Raw genomic sequence first — 16,576 nt, 5'->3', positions numbered from 1 at the left:
TGGGAACAACACCACCTGCACGTTCCCCTCCAAGTCACACACCATCCCGACTTGGAAATATATCGCCGTTCCTTCATCGTCGCTGGGTCAAAATCCTGGAACTCCCTTCCTAACAGCACAGTGGGAGAACCGTCACCACACGGACTGCAGCGGTTCAAGAAGGCAACTCACCACCACCATCTCAAGGGCAATTAGGGATGGGCAATAAATGCCGGCCTCGCCAGCGACGCCCACATCCCATGAACGAATAAAAAAAAATACTAACGGACTGACCACTAAAAACACTTACTAATAAACTAAATACTTACACTGACTTACCCTCGGCAGTCCTCTGTGCCATCACTCTCTTTTCCTTGATTTTCCCGCTCAGGTCCACTCTCGTCGCTCCTTTTATTGGCCCCTCGGGTCCGCTCTCCCCGCTCCTTCCATTGGCCCCTCGGGTCCGCTCTCCCCGCTCCTTTCATTGGCCCCTCGGGTCCGCTCTCCCCGCTCCTTTTATCGGCCCCTCGGGTCCGCTCTCCCCACTCCTTTCATTGGCCCCTCGGGTCCGCTCTCCCCGCTCCTTTCATTGGCCCCTCGGGTCCGCTCTCCCCGCTCCTTTCATTGGCCCCTCGGGTCCGCTCTCCCCGCTCTTTTATCGGCCCCTCGGGTCCGCTCTCCCCGCTCCTTTCATTGGCCCCTCGGGTCCGCTCTCCCCGCTCTTTTATCGGCCCCTCGGGTCCGCTCTCCCCACTCCTTTCATTGGCCCCTCGGGTCCGCTCTCCCCACTCCTTTCATTAACCCCTCGGGTCCGCTCTCCCCACTCCTTTTATTAACCCCTCGGGTCCGCTCTCCCCGCTCTTTTATCGGCCCCTCGGGTCCGCTCTCCCCGCTCCTTTTATCGGCCCCTCGGGTCCGCTCTCCCCGCTCCTTTATTGGCCCCTCGGGTCCGCTCTCCCCGCTCCTTTATTGGCCCCTCGGGTCCGCTCTCCCCGCTCCTTTTATCGGCCCCTCGGGTCCGCTCTCCCCGCTCCTTTTATCGGCCCCTCGGGTCCGCTCTCCCCGCTCCTTTTATCGGCCCCTCGGGTCCGCTCTCCCCGCTCCTTTCATCGGCCCCTCGGGTCCGCTCTCCCCGCTCCTTTCATCGGCCCCTCGGGTCCGCTCTCCCCGCTCCTTTCATCGGCCCCTCGGGTCCGCTCTCCCCGCTCCTTTCATCGGCCCCTCGGGTCCGCTCTCCCCGCTCCTTTCATCGGCCCCTCGGGTCCGCTCTCCCCGCTCCTTTCATCGGCCCCTCGGGTCCGCTCTCCCCGCTCTTTTATCGGCCCCTCGGGTCCGCTCTCCCCGCTCCTTTCATTGGCCCCTCGGGTCCGCTCTCCCCGCTCCTTTTATCGGCCCCTCGGGTCCGCTCTCCCCGCTCCTTTTATCGGCCCCTCGGGTCCGCTCTCCCCGCTCCTTTCATCGGCCCCTCGGGTCCGCTCTCCCCGCTCCTTTCATCGGCCCCTCGGGTCCGCTCTCCCCGCTCTTTTATCGGCCCCTCGGGTCCGCTCTCCCCGCTCCTTTTATTGGCCCCTCGGGTCCGCTCTCCCCGCTCCTTTCATTGGCGGCAATACAAGTAGTTTCAGCAGCCCCGGCTCCAGAGAGGGGGGAAAAAAACCCAGAATAGGCCATGGTTCCCATTGCTTGCTATCCAGTCCCTTCTGGAACATACTTGTGTGTGGATGTTGGTCAAGAACAGGATTGGGTTCCGGAGTGATGCCCTCCATGGTTGAATATCACAGACACACATTTTAGGCTCTCAGATGACCACCAGTAATTGTACCTCCAGAACCATGGAACTGTAACTCAAGAAACTGCAACTTCAGGAAAGCAGAGGTGAATTTGGGGGTAAAGTACATTAAAAAAAATTAGAAATGAGAGCGACTTCCTTTCAAAATAACTTTTATTCAGTGCCAAAAATGTAATGAGCTGCTAATAAACTGACAGGATGGTCTTTAAACTGTCCATTTGTCCATGATGCATTCAACAGATATCAGAGCTGCGACATCTCATCAGTATAATACTTCCAATTGTAGGTAAGACCCGCATTCAAAACCAGCCAGGATCACATCACGTGCACGGACACAGTCAGATACCAGCCAGGCTCACATCACGTGCACAGACAGTCAGACACCAGCCAGGCTCACATCACGTGCACAGACAGTCAGACACCAGCCAGGCTCACATCACGTGCACAGACAGTCAGACACCAGCCAGGCTCACATCACGTGCACAGACAGTCAGACACCAGCCAGGCTCACATCACGTGCACAGACAGTCAGACACCAGCCAGGCTCACATCACGTGCACAGACAGTCAGACACCAGCCAGGCTCACATCACGTGCACAGACACAGTCAGATACCAGCCAGGATCACATCACGTGCACAGACAGTCAGACACCAGCCAGGCTCACATCACGTGCACAGACACAGTCAGATACCAGCCAGGATCACATCACGTGCACAGACACAGGCCAGGGTTGCATCACGCGCAGTCAAACACCAGCCAGGATTACATAATGTGCACGGATACACACACCAGCTAAGATCATATCGCATGCAGTCAGAAAACCTCCTTGATGATATGGGTGAAACTGCAGATTGCCTGAAATCAATAATCTACACCGCGTGCTAGGTTAAGAGAGCAGGGCTGTGTCCTTTGCTCTTGTTTCTGTTGGTCTCTCGAGCCATTTATTCTTGTATCAATGTTAGTCTACACTCTCCATACAGAAGGTTTAACCAGACTGAATGAAATGTCTCCTGAGAACATTTCCTTCCAACCTATCATCACAGTTCTCCAGGTGTACGAGAATCCATCCATGGTTAATTCATTTTTATTATTGCATACAAAGTTTATGATCTACATTTAGGTCTGCACCACTTTTATTTTTGTACAACATTAATAGAACAAAGTAAACAAAAAAAACACAGCTCATTTGAACACTTTCAAAATGTAGAGAAAATTAAACTGTAAACATGACTTTTTTTCCACAGCAAAATGTGGTGCTGCAGAAAGAGCTTTCCAGCCAACTCAATGGCCTAGTGAGAGGACCCGCTGCCCTGTGCCGATCGTGTAGCTGTTTGCGCACATACAGTGCCTGAAATAGCTTAGGTCACTTCCAGCAATGTCAACGTTCAGGCAACATGATCCACATCACTCGTGCACCACTGGGGATAAGCAGAACTCTGAGCAGCGCTCACTATCTCTCATCTGCATAGCAGAAGGCTTGCATTTGTCTTTTCTTTGCTTGCAATCTGGAAAACAGAACCTGCCACAGAGCTTCGGTGTAGACAGAGGTGTGACCACCAGTATGGCATTTACAACATCGCAGTTGGGTTTGAATCCCATACATCCTACTGCGTTGATGTGGCAGTGGTTCATTTTTGAGTAGACGTTGCCCGATCTCCTCTTTACTGCACAACTACAACACAGCAGAGTCTGCTGCAGCAGCTATACATACTCTCCGACTGTACGGAGAACCCAGCAGTGGATTACAGGACCACACACACACATGCACGCACACACGCACAAAATCAATCAATACTGGTGAACATTTCACACCAACGAATGTGGAGTTGGGTCTATAAATGCTTACGGTGGTACGCCTTCCTGCCTCCAGCCCTGGGCGAATGATTGTGGCTACAGCACTTTGTCTGTGAATTTGGAACATAAATCTCGCCTCTCGCATTGCGCCTTCCACACCTGCAGCCGCATGAGATCTGATGAGAATGGTAGGACAGATTATACGTTACATATTACGGACAGATGATGAGTAACCTGGGTGTCATTGGATGAAGCAAATGCAACAAATGATTTCAATTTAGGCGCCCCCCCCAACCCTCCTCAATCTGCCTATGATCCGTGAAGGCAGCAGTAGGAAGAATTTGCTTAAAACATCAACAGAACTTTGTTTTCTGAGCTACATAAACTGCAGCTAGGATACTAACTACACAATACACACCTTGTTCAAGGTGAAGGCAGCATGACAAATACTGCAAATACAGGCTGCCAATCTTTAGAGTCTAGAATTTAGATTAAATGACAAGAGAAAACGACAAAAAAAAATGTTTAAGATGTGATTAACAATTTGCATGGTAAACAGCCAATTCTGTTTTGGGAAACAGTATTACAATCTCCTTCAGTGACACAAACCTCGCCTCAGGTTTAACATAATGACGGCATTGCATTATGCTGATGGGACGGCTTTTTTTATGTGCAAAACATTAGACTTGCACATCCTTCTGGGCACAGTGAGCAAAGACAGTCAACAAGAACGTGAGAACTGTACCAAGTTACAATATAATCAATAAAATGGGCAACAAAGAATGACACTTTGGAAAAAATGCTTAAACAACAACTTGAACTTACTGAGTCCCTAAATACCCACTGAACCCGTGAAATGGCTCATCGCCTGGTGGTTAAAGCCTCAAAGGACTATTTTTTATTAAATGGTTACATTTTGGTGAATAGCCAGTGTCCAATTCTGTTTATTTTCAGATCAGTGCAAAACAGTTTGTAACTAGAACTGTAGATCTTCAGTAAATTAAATGGTACATTTTTCTAACAGCTTAGTGTGTGGTTTAAAGACGCATGATCATCAGGGTTTCCTTCAGGGAGAACGGAACTAGAATCTGGACTGTAAACAAAACTGCTAGTATTTCCTCCCCTCCCTCATTTCGAGATGTTGTGTCTTTGCAGTGGACTGGGATCGTCACAGTGCGGCATCATGGCACTGGTAAAACCCTTCCAAATCAGTGTCGTTGGAAAATCTGCGAGAGGTAGGGGTCCTCTGGTCGACTTGGACCAAGGAAAGTGGACCCCGCTTCTGGGGCTTCCGTTCTACCTGAATGAAACCAGCAATGGAGCAGTCCACAAGTGCAACAGGATCTCAAACTAAATTAAATAAACGGATATACTAAATTGTAGGAGGAGTCACAGCATTAAATCTTAGATAATCCTTGTGTTTTGTTTGAATACTTCAAATAATAAATAGAATTCTGACCTAAACCAAATGGGCTGGGTTCTGAACACCTCATGATTTTTTTTCTACCTACTCACATTAGGTATTTTTTGTTCATCAAAGCTAGTTAACATCTTATTATGACCAGATCCATAGTAACAGATTATTCAAGACTCGAGATTCCACCTCAGATATGCAATGGATCCATCACAGAAGTAATATCCTTGTACAGTAATTAGGAAATACTCAATTTCCTCTCCAATACTGGTGCAGTCTGATGCCAGCTTTGTCCACAGGGATGATTGTACATTGCAGCAGCTTCTGGCCAGCGACCACAGTGTAAAGTCTAGTCCATGGATTCCATCGTAATGCTCAATCACTCCCAAGCTTGCGGTGGGAAGTCGTTGACATCTGCCATGACCTCGATCGGAGCTTCCCTGTGACTGTACATCAACTTCAGCCTCATCCTTAATGGGTGCTTTAAAAGGAAAAACACACTTTAGGTCAGACTTTAATGTACTGTTGAGCCACAACTACCTCATCTGTTGCCTCCAAGAAACTTCCTTCAACTGGGGAAGGTGATTCTGGGACATGGGCTAGTGACTGACATTAATACTGTCTTGTGATTGTCCAACAGGTGACACAACTACAGGAAACTTGAGATCAGTTTGCTCTTCATTGAGTTGGTGCATCTCGATTGACCTTTCTGCAAATCAATGGCCCAAGTGAGAACAAAGCCAAAGTTCCCTCCTCTCTTGTACAATGAAAAGCTCGTTTGAGGTAGCTCCAGGACTCAGAAGTTGCAGCCACTTTGTGCAGTATGTGTTGTTGGAGTACTGTGCTATAATTTGGCATGGCACAGGCTTATTATTGCCCATCATTTCTGATACTGCAAATTGCCAATCTTTGCTTTGTTGTCAGGGATTCCCCATAGGATGGCGGAGAAACACCAATAGCCCAGAAACCCCAGGACATTCTCTTCTACATCAATGATGAATACAAAACAGCAGAGGTCAGGGGAGTAGGACACCTCAGTGCAAGATATGAGTCAACCTACATAGTTACTTTTGCTCCTAGCTTTTCTCCACAATAGGTGCAAAGTTATGTCAGAGTACAGTTCCACAGGCTCCAGCGACCAGTACCTTGCCCAAGTGGATATTTTTCTTTCGGTAAGCTGTTCAACCATGTTGTGATTACAGCTGAGCCTGATCTGGTTTTCACTTAACATTCCCATGCACACACTTCCCAGCATTTGCCTTTCTTAAAACCCAGAGCTAAGTGTAAAAGTGGTTTACAGATTAAGAACTCCCAGAGCCCAATTAAGTGAGCTGCTCTATTCAGATCCCATCAATACTTCTTCGCATTTGCTCATTGGTGAAGTATGTAATCCAAGCGCTCTGCACATCCAGTGAATCTCATCCTGAGCAGTTTGCCAGAAAACTTGACTTTCCTTCTCACCTGAAAGTGTCCACTCCTCACTAAAGGCTGGTTCCATGACTATCACAACTAAGTGGCCACTGTTTGTATGCAAGCTTAGGCAAGCTATTCAGTCACAGAGGGCATCACAGGCGACCCTGACACTGTCCTCACCGAATGTGAGAGAACCTCACTAATTTGATCCCTCCCCAGCCCAGAGGTGCTGAGGTTAGTGGTGGTGTCTTAACTATGTTAACTAAGACTGGGAGTTGAACCTGGGACACTAGTCTGCATGGCTTAGTTTTATAGTGGCCTGTGCATTCATCACTGAGGGAAGCTTAACCAGAAAAGTGGCTTTGAGTGGAAGAGAAGCACAGCACCAAACCTGAAATTACTAGCACAAGAGAGTTAGTTTAACAGCAAGAGTCAATTACATTGATAGATAAAACAAAAATTGTAATATCTGTACTTTCTGCAAGCATCGCATTTGCTTCCTGTCACACTCTCCTTCTACACATTTTTTTGCTAACTCTCCTATTGTTATTCACTGATTCACTGAGCAATGCCATGGGAGAACCGTTAGAATTTATAAAAAAGAAAAGCAGTTGTCACAATGGCTGCAAACAGCTCAAGTTCATGACATGAATTCCTCTGCTGGCTTACAGTTACATGATCTGAAACACAATGGGACTCAATTTTACTTACTCAAGTCACAAATCAGCAACAGTCTCTGTACATTACACAGGCTTAACACCAGAGGGAACCAGTGATGCACTAAATCTACAGATACTCTGACACACTAAAAAACAGCTCTGCAACTGTCTTCTCTCAGAGCTACCATTGTATTAACAGCCCTGTCTAACCTTTTCGTAATGTCTTGTCAAAAGCTCAGCACTGGACTACTTTTAAAGAAGGATGAATTAAGTATTTGAGTATGACATACAGAATAAAGTACATCCCACTCTGTAAAAGTTTTGCAAAAAAATAACAGAATGTGTATATTTTTGATTGTTTGATTTATCAAATCGTTTCCAAATCAATACCAAATCTACAAACTGGTTGATGAAATCCTTGCTGTGATAGATATTGATTGTAAAATCCAGCACCTGATGGCAGTGCCCAGTGAAATATCAAGCTATCCTGATCAGGATAGTCCCAGGATCAGCACTGGTCTCTGTTGAGTTAACCGATATCAGCCCAATGGTGGCAAGGAGCTACTATTGACCTTAGCACCCCGTGGCTGGTGGGGGGAGGGTGGGATGGGTAGAACACAATCAGGGCTCTCGCTCTCAATCACAGTCCAGTGGCTCTCTGGAAAGTGTGGACACTGGCTGAGAATAGTACCAAGTTCACCTGTGATGCTCTGATAGGCTGCCAATGCCGTGTGTGTGTGTGTGTGTGTGTGTGTGTGTGTGTGTGTGTGTGGAATGTGGTGTATAAACTGCTCCTTTATTTTATTTGTGCTTTTTCAGTAAAAGCCCCTCAAAACAGCATACAATTCTGATACCCAACAGGTATTAACATGTCAAGAGATGCAATTGTTGTAAAATACCTTAACTCAATTTATATATTTAACTAAATGGGATTCCATACAAATGAATGAAGGTGTAAACAAGACAGCATGAGAAACTGGTACATTTAAATGGGGTACACAAGTAAGTTGGGGGGTTGAGGGGGAAAACTTACCTTCTGTGAGTTGAGAACTCTCATCAACTGTGTAACAGCTCCAGAATTCCTAGCTGGAATGATGCTGCCACTGGGAGACATCAACTGCAACTGGAAAGACTGCAAGACACAGATTAGGTGTAAATTTTCCTAAGACTTGTTATTTTTCAAGTGACCAATTCAAACTCTTCTTTTTCCTTTCCTTTTCTCACCAATTTTCTCCCCTCTCCTGAAGGTGTTGAGTTCTTACTGAGGTACAGTTTCACAGGTGCCGGTGCCTTCCAATACCTTTGCGATTTTACAGTGGGTTCATCACAACTAAGTCCAATGCTGCCCTCACCTGATGTCCAAACATGCAGGCTGCCAGAGAGCAATCAGCATCAGGAACCTTGGTTAGTTTTGTTTTCCCTAATCCAAAGGTTACCAAGTCCAACTGCAATACCCCTACCACTACTTGGCCTAAAACAACTAACTTAGCCCAGGACAGGAATTGTTTCTAGAACATTTCAAACTCTAAGTCACCTATACACTTCACCAGCATTACCAACCAACAGGCATATTTCACAACAGCTTGCATTTATATTGCACCTTTAATGTTGCAAGGTGCTTTTCAGAAGTGTAATTCAGATAAAAATGGATGCCGAGCCAAAGCAGGGGTGACTAAAAGTTTGGTCAAGGAGTGTCTTAAAAGGAGAGGGAGGTAGAGGGGTTGAGGGAGAAAATTCCAGAGCGTAGGGCCTAGACGGTTGAAGGCAAAGCCGCCAATGGTGCAGCGAAGAGAGGGGGAGATGCACAAGATGCCAGAGTCAAAGGAACAGAGAGTTTGGGGGGAGGGATTGTAGGGCTGGATGAGGAGCAAGGCCATAGACGGATTTAAACACAAGAATGAGAATTTTAAATTGGAGGCGATGGGGGACCAGGAGCCAATACAAGGACAGGGGTGATGGGTAAGTGGGACTTGGTGCAAGTTTGGCTACGGGCAGAGTTTTGGATGAGCTGAAGTTTATGGAGGGTGGAGAGTCGGAGGCCAGCCAGGAGAGCATTGGGATAGTCAAGTCTGGAGGTGACAGGTGGGCTCAGACAGAGGCAAACACTGTTATGGAAGTGGAAGTAAGTGGCCTTGCGGTGGAGAAGATAGAGGGTCAGAAGCTTAGCTTGATGAAGAATAGGACAACGAGGTTGCAAATGGGCTGACTCAACCCGTGAAAGCCTAACATCTGTCATTGGGAAAATGCTAGAATCCATTATTAAGGAAGTAGTTGCAGGTTTTATGAAAGGGAAATCGTGTCTGACAAATTTATTAGAGTTCTTTGAGAAAGTAACGGGCAGGGTGGATAAAGGGGAACCAATGGATGCAGTATATTTGGATTTCCAAAAGGCATTGAATAAGGTGCCACATAAAAGATTACTGCACAAGATAAGAGCTCGTGGTGTTGGGGGTAATATACTGGCATGGATAGAGGATTGGCTAACTAACAGAAAACAAAGAGTCGGGATAAAAAGGTCATTTTCAAAATGGCAATCTGTAACTAGTGGGGTGCTGCAGGGCTCAGTGCTGGGGCCTCAACTATTTTCAATATATATCAATGACTTGGATGAAGGAACAGAGTGTCTTGTGGCCAAATTTGCTGATGATACAAAGATAGGTGGAAAAGCAATTTGCGGTGAGGACACAAAGTGTCTGCAAAGGGACATTGACAGGTTAAGCAAATGGGCAAAAATCTGGCAGATGGAATATAATGTGGGAAAATGTGAAGTCATCCACTTTGGGAGGAAAAATAAAAAAGCGAAATGCTACAAAATGCTGCAGTACAGAGGGATCTGGGTGTCCTCATACATGAAACACAAAAAGTCAACTTACGGGTGCAGCAGGTAATCCGGAAGGCAAACGGAATATTAGCCTTTATTTCTAGGGGATGGAGTATAAAAGCAGGGAAGTCATGCTACAACTGTACAGGGTGCTGGTGAGACCACACTTGGAGTACTGCGTACAGTTCTGGTGCCCTTATTTAAGGAAGGACATACTTGCATTGGAGGCAGTTCAGAGAAGGTGCACTAGGTTGATTCCGGGTATGGAAGGGTTGTCTTATGAGGAAAGATTGAACAGGTTGGGTCTATACTCATTGGAGTTTAGAAGAATGAGAGGAGATCTTATTGAAACATACAAGATTTTGAGGGGACTCGATAGGGTAGATGCTGAGAGGATGTTACCCCTCATGGGGGAATCTAAAACTAGGGGGCATAGTCTTAGAATAAGGGGTCGTCCGTTTAAGACGGAAATGAGGAGGAATTTCTTCTCCCAGAGGGTCGTGATCCTTTGGAATTCTTTACCCCAAAAAGCTGTGGAGGCTGAGTCATTGAATACATTCAAGGCTGAAGTAGACACATTTTTGATCAGCAAGGGAGTCAAAGGATATGGGGAAAAGGCGGGAAAGTGGAGTTGAGGTAAAAATCAGATCAGCCATGATCTCATTGAACAGGGGCCCAGGCTCGAGGGGCCGAATGGCCTACTCCTGCTCCTATCTCTTATGGTCTCTTATTAAAGCGGTCGGGGAGGGGGATGGGATTGGTGGCAAAGGTACGCAGTTTGTATGGGGGCCGAAGTCAATGACTTTGGTTATAACGTTTAACAGGAGAAAACTGCAGCACTTCCAAGACTAGATGTCGGGCAAGTAATCTGGTATCAAGAAGCAGTGGAAGGATTGAAACAGGTGGTGGAGGTGTAAAGCTGGATGTCGTCAGTGTAGATGTGGAAGCTGACCCCATGAGATGATGTCACGAAGGGTCAGCATGCAGATGAGGAAGAAAAAGGGGCCAAAGATAGATTCATGGGGGACTCCAGCGGTAACAGTGCGGGAAGAGAAGAAAATGCGAGAGATGCTCTGTCTACGAATGGATTGGTAAGAGTGGAATCAAACAAGGGCAGTCGCACTGAGCCAAACAACAGAGGAGAGGCATTGAAGGAGGGTGCTGTGGTTGCAGGGAGGTCGAGGAGGTATAGTGCACCATGGTCACAGTCACAGGATGTCATTTGTGGCTTTGTTTAGGGCCTTTCAGTGTTGTGGCAGGGGCAGAAATCTGATTCGAAAGATTCAAACATGGAGTTGCAGGAAAGATGGGCACAGATTTGGAAGAAGACAACACTTTTGGGGACTTGAGAGGAAAGGGAGGTTGGAGATGGGACGGTAATTTGCAAGAGCACAGGGGATGAGGGTGGGGTTTGGAAGGGAGGGTTACAATGCCCAAGGAGATGGAACCATTTACAATCTCAGCTACCATGGGAGGCCAGGGAGGGAAGTTGGGTAGTCAGCAATTAAGTGAAATGAGCTCAAGGGAGCAAGAGGTGGGACTCTTGGACAAGAGAAGGAGGAGAAGGAGGAGAAGGAGCAGCAGAGGCAGCTGAACACGTGGTCTCAATCTTAGTGACAAAGTCATCCATGAGCTCCTCACACATTGTTGGAGTTGAGGGTGGAGGAGGCAGAGACGGTTGATAGTGGAGAAAAGCAGCCAGGAGACATCTCTGCTCTCAGGGTGATCCTGGAGTAGTGAGCGATTATGGCAGGAGAGTGAGGCCTGATAGTGATAAAGTGGGATGGGCTCCAATTCTCAGGTGAGGGTTAAGACACACTGGTTGGGCACAGTGGAGGAAAATTTACTTTGCATTCAGCCTTTATTACAGTTGAGCTTGGATGCCTTAATAACGTTGATGGGTATAATGGAAAACACCAATTCCCAGCCCCAACAACCCTCACCCTCTTATGAGTGAACAAAATAAAAAATTCAAGAATTTCTCTCCCTAAGCCCTCCCACCCGATCATTCCAGGATGTGGATGAAGAGGAAGGAAAAAAAGAGCGAAGTGGGGGCAGGGAAGGGAGGACACACAGTCAAAACTGGACTGTAGTATAGAATTATACAGCACAGGAGGAGACCATTCAGCTCACTGTGCCTGTACTGGCTCTTATGAAAGAGCTATTCAATTAGTCCCATTTCCCTGCTCTTTCCCCATAGCCTGCCAAATCTTTCCTCATAATTAATTTAAAATTGCCATAAGAACATAAGAAATAGGAGCAGGAGTAGGCCACACAGCCCCTTGAACCTGCTCCGCCATTCAATAAGGTCATGGCTGATCTTCGACCTCAACTCCACTTTCCCGCCCGATCCCCATATCCCTTGATTCCCCTAGAGTCGAAAAATCTATCCATCTCAGCCTTGAATATACTCAATGACTCAGCATCCACAGCCCTCTGGGGTAGAGAATTCCAAAGATTCACAACCCTCTGAGTGAAGAAATTTCTCCTCATCTCAGTCTTAAATGGTCGACCCCCTATCCTGTGACTATGCCCCCTAGTTCTAGACTCTCCAGCCAGGGGAAACAACCTCTGAGCATCTACCCTGTCAAGCCCCCTCAGAATCTTATATGTTTCAATGAGATCACCTCTCATTCTTCTAAACTCCAGAGAGTATAGGCCCATTCTACTCAACAGATGGAGAGGAGTAAGGAGAGATTTCTTTATGCAGAGAGTTGTTCGATCATGGAATACTTCACCATATTAGTATTAATGGAACAGGTATGTCAATTTGAACCAAACAAGTCATTTACATACTTGCTGACTATCAAAACAACAGGTAAAATGCTCAGTCACACCTTTGGTACAGCAGCTTGCAAAACAAAGTTGCTCATGTCCATCTCAGTGGAATTTGATGCTCGTAGGGTGATGAACAGCATGTTCGGGTTCGCTTTGGACCGTTCAAAAGAAAATTCTATTTTCAGCCCATTTTGATCATATGCGATGATTGAAGGTATACCTGGAACAAACAGCATTCCTCAACAGATTTTAAACACATTAATCTACAAACAACGAACTTGCATTTATATAATGCCTTTCAGGTCTCTCAGAGCATCCCAATGTGCTTCACGTACAATGAATTACTTTTTAAGCGCAATCACTGTTCCTTTATAGGCAATGTGACAGCCATTTTACATGCAGCACGATCCCACAAATAGCCGTAAAATGAATGACCAGTTAATCTGTGTTTAGATGGTGTTAGCTGAGGGAAGAATGTTGGCCAGGACACTAGAAGAACTGTCACCCTTCTTTGAATAGTGCCGTGGGATCTTTGACATCCACCTGAACAGGCAAATGGGGCTTTGGTTTAGCATCTCATCTGACGAAAGGAACCTCCAGCAATGCAGCACTCCCTCAGTACTGCAGTGAAGTGTCAAACTAGAAGATATGCTCAAGCATATGCTCTAGTGTGGAGCTTGAACTCAAGACTTTCTGACTCAGAATCAAGAGTTCTACCATTAAGCCAAGCCGATACTCGACGTGCATTAAACAGACCTGAACTATTTATACTTGTAAGGAATCCCTGTATAGTAATGAAACACAGCTTTAAAAGAATCAATCAACATTAACAATTGGAAAATTAGCATTACTGAGCAGTTTTATAACAAGAGTATGAGCATTACATGTAATATCAGTGCATCACTTTAGACTGATTTTCTCTGTTTTTAAAAAGCAGTTACACTTCTTCTGCCTCTCTCACCCCTCCCACCCATCACAATGTCACAGCTAAGATGCTGGACAGGAAGCCAGCTCCTCTGCTAATCCAACTCTGTGATTGGCCCACTGGGAGATGCTCAGCAATGCCTACAAACCAATTTCCTTAAAATTTTTGCTGATTTCCTCCTCCCCCCCCCCCACTCCTTCTGGAGGAGTTAACCGCAGCTGGGGTCCAGTTACACAGTCCTCAGGCACTCTCACCCAAGCTGCCATTATTCATGTGTTCAACCACGTGGGGTGGGGCATCAAAGCTGAGCCCAATGATGACCTCGTTTGACTTTCCTGCCTTCTCAGTCCAAGGTTGCTGAGGCCAAATTTAGCAACAGTACTACTGTCCCAGCTGAGATCAGCAAGCTCAGCACAGACAGGCAATCGAATCTGGGACCTTCTGGGTTCAGTTACCTTTACCAAATAGCCCATCCAGCGAGTTCGATTTCCATGGAGAGATCACTCGTCTTCATCTAGGGTCTTATCTACAAGAGGACGTTGCTACTACCAGCTTCTTCTGACCGTTACGGTTCAGGGCTCTCACTTGTGCCTCATCAGCAGCAAGGCCCATAACTGATAAGGAGCACCTTTATATTGCCATGCCATCTTGTTCGTGGTCTGCCTCGTGGCCTTTTCCACGTTGGTGGTGATTGCTCTAGCAGCGTCTACTCGGGGTGGCACATGAGGTGTCCATACCAGAGGAGTTGGTAACAATCATCCAACTGGGGACAGCCAGATGTTGAGATTTAACACAAGTCACAATCTCAAAATACAGCTCTACAACAAATAAGTAATGTCAATACATAAACATGGCTCAGAAACATGGGTATGTACCAAAGTAATGAGGTCACTGGCACTCAGAATGTGAAATAAAGTCCAAAAAAGATATTACTGTTACTGACTAGTCCCTGCACCATTCCTTGACTTTTACAAAGGCTCTGCCTGCAACACTCCCTTTAAATTATTTTGTTCATAATCATAGCCCAAGAATCGCTGTGCCAGGATTATTCAAGACTGTTTTAGTACGGCCTTCTCCTTACAATCTGTCCAGTAACCACTGGTTGGTGTTCAATCCTGTGCTGCATCCTTTAACATGCACCTGCTGGGAGTTAGTGCCAACTCCATTATATTCCTGATTATCAGAGAAATCTTCCTCTAAAGAGAAAGATTAACCAGTGGCCCAGTGATTGCTCAGGTTCCTTCACCTGTCTTGGGGGAAGGGGGCAGAAACGGCAATACACAGTAGTTGCAGGTATCGCCTTGAGTCCCATTAATTTACTGAGTACAAATTCCTTTGTGATTTTATTCGTATTTAGCCCCTCCCCCCTCGAGCCCCCTGTTTGTTCAGTATTGGGATATTCTTAGTGTCCTCTACCATAAAGACTGAAACAAAATATTTGTTCAGCATTTTTGCCATCTCCATGTTTCCCACCATTAATTTCCCGGTCTCATCCTCTAAGGGACCAACGTTTGCCTTAGCCACCCTTTTTCTTTTTATATAACTGTAGAAACTCTTGCTATCTGTTTTTATATTTTTTGCTAATTTATTTTCATAATCTATCTTCCCTTTCTTAATCAATCCTTTCGTTACTTTTTGCTGTCTTTTGAAGACTTCCCAATCTTCTATCCTCCCACTAAGTTTGGCTACCTTATATGTCCTTGTTTTTAGTCGGATACTATCCTTAATTTCTTTACTTAGCCACGGATGGCTGTCATTTCTTTTACACCCTTTTTTCCTCAGTGGAATATATATTTTTTGAAAGTTGTAGAATAACTCCTTAAATGAACACCACTGCTCATGTACTGTCTTACCCTTTAATCTATTTTCCCAGTCCACTTTAATCAATTCCGCTCTCATACCATCATAGTCTCCTTTATTCAAGCTCAGTACGCTTGTTTGAGAACCAACCTTCTCACCCTCTAATTGGATATGGAATGTAACCATGTTATGGTCACTCATTCCAAGGGGATCCTTAACTAGGACATTATTAATTAATCCTGGCTCATTACACAGGACCAGGTCCAAGGTTGCTTGCCCCCTTGTAGGATCAGTTACATACTGCTCAAAAAATCCATCCCTAATACACTCAATAAACTCTTCCTCAAGGCTGCCCTGCCCAATTTGATTTGTCCAGTTAATATGATAGTTAAAATCCCCCATAATTATAGCTGTTCCCTTATTACATGCCCCGACTATTTCCTGATTAATACTTCTTCCAGCAGAGTTGCAACTATTAGGAGGCCTATATACTACGCCCACGAGTGTTTTTTTCCCCTTATTATTCCTTATCTCTACCCAAACTGTTTCATTATCCTGATCCTTTGTCCCAATATCTTTTCTCTGTATTACAGTGATTCCTTCCCTTATTAACATAGCCACCCCACCTCCCCTGCCTTCCTGCCTGTCCTTCCTGATTGTTAAATACCCTGGCATATTTAATTCCCAGTCGTCGTCACCCTGCAGCCATGTTTCTGTAATGGCCACAAGATCATACCCATACGTCGTTATTTGTGCCGTTAACTCGTCCATTTTGTTACGAACGCTACGTGCATTCAGATAAAGAACTTTCAAATATGTTTTGTGACACTTAGTTCCTGCTTTTTCCTTTTTTAACACTTTACCTTTTTCTCCATACCTTCTGTTGCTTCCTGACACGCTTTCCTCTGTCTCCCTGCTCAGTTTCCCAACCCCCTGCCACAGCTTTGATGCTGGGTTAATCGCCTTGCACCTTCTAGTTTTTATTTTATCTCTCGTGCCTAAAGTACACTTTCTTTCCGCTGCTCTACGCTTTTCCCTTTCACTTGTTCTTGAACAACTGTTTGTACTATTTGTATTGTAGAATTCCCCTGGGTCTTCCCCTCTCTTGCTGCTCTCAACTTTATTCCCTTCTGACTCCCCGCTCAGGTTCCCATCCCCCTGCCACTCTAGTTTAAACCTTCCCCAACAGCACTAGCAGACACCCCC

General features: G+C 45.9%; 1 protein-coding gene across 1 annotated transcript in view; it reads right to left on the bottom strand.

The window, feature by feature from the left end:
* Positions 1 to 2,834: 2,834 nt before the first annotated feature.
* Positions 2,835 to 16,576, bottom strand: part of LOC137335333 (AP-1 complex subunit gamma-1-like) — a 133,486-nt gene continuing 119,744 nt past the window's right edge. The window contains exons 21-23 of the mRNA XM_068000661.1: positions 12,705 to 12,865; positions 8,080 to 8,178; positions 2,835 to 5,455 (exon numbers count right to left, since the gene is read on the bottom strand). Of these exons, the coding sequence (XP_067856762.1) occupies positions 5,354 to 5,455; positions 8,080 to 8,178; positions 12,705 to 12,865 (362 nt within the window). The 3' untranslated portion in view covers positions 2,835 to 5,353. The remainder of the gene's footprint in view (positions 5,456 to 8,079; positions 8,179 to 12,704; positions 12,866 to 16,576) is intronic.

Source organism: Heptranchias perlo, chromosome 19 (assembly GCF_035084215.1).
Source record: "Heptranchias perlo isolate sHepPer1 chromosome 19, sHepPer1.hap1, whole genome shotgun sequence".
NCBI lineage: Eukaryota > Metazoa > Chordata > Chondrichthyes > Hexanchiformes > Hexanchidae > Heptranchias > Heptranchias perlo.
The sequence above is the reverse complement of the archived record's forward strand: the minus strand, read 5'-3'. Positions and strand labels throughout refer to the sequence as shown.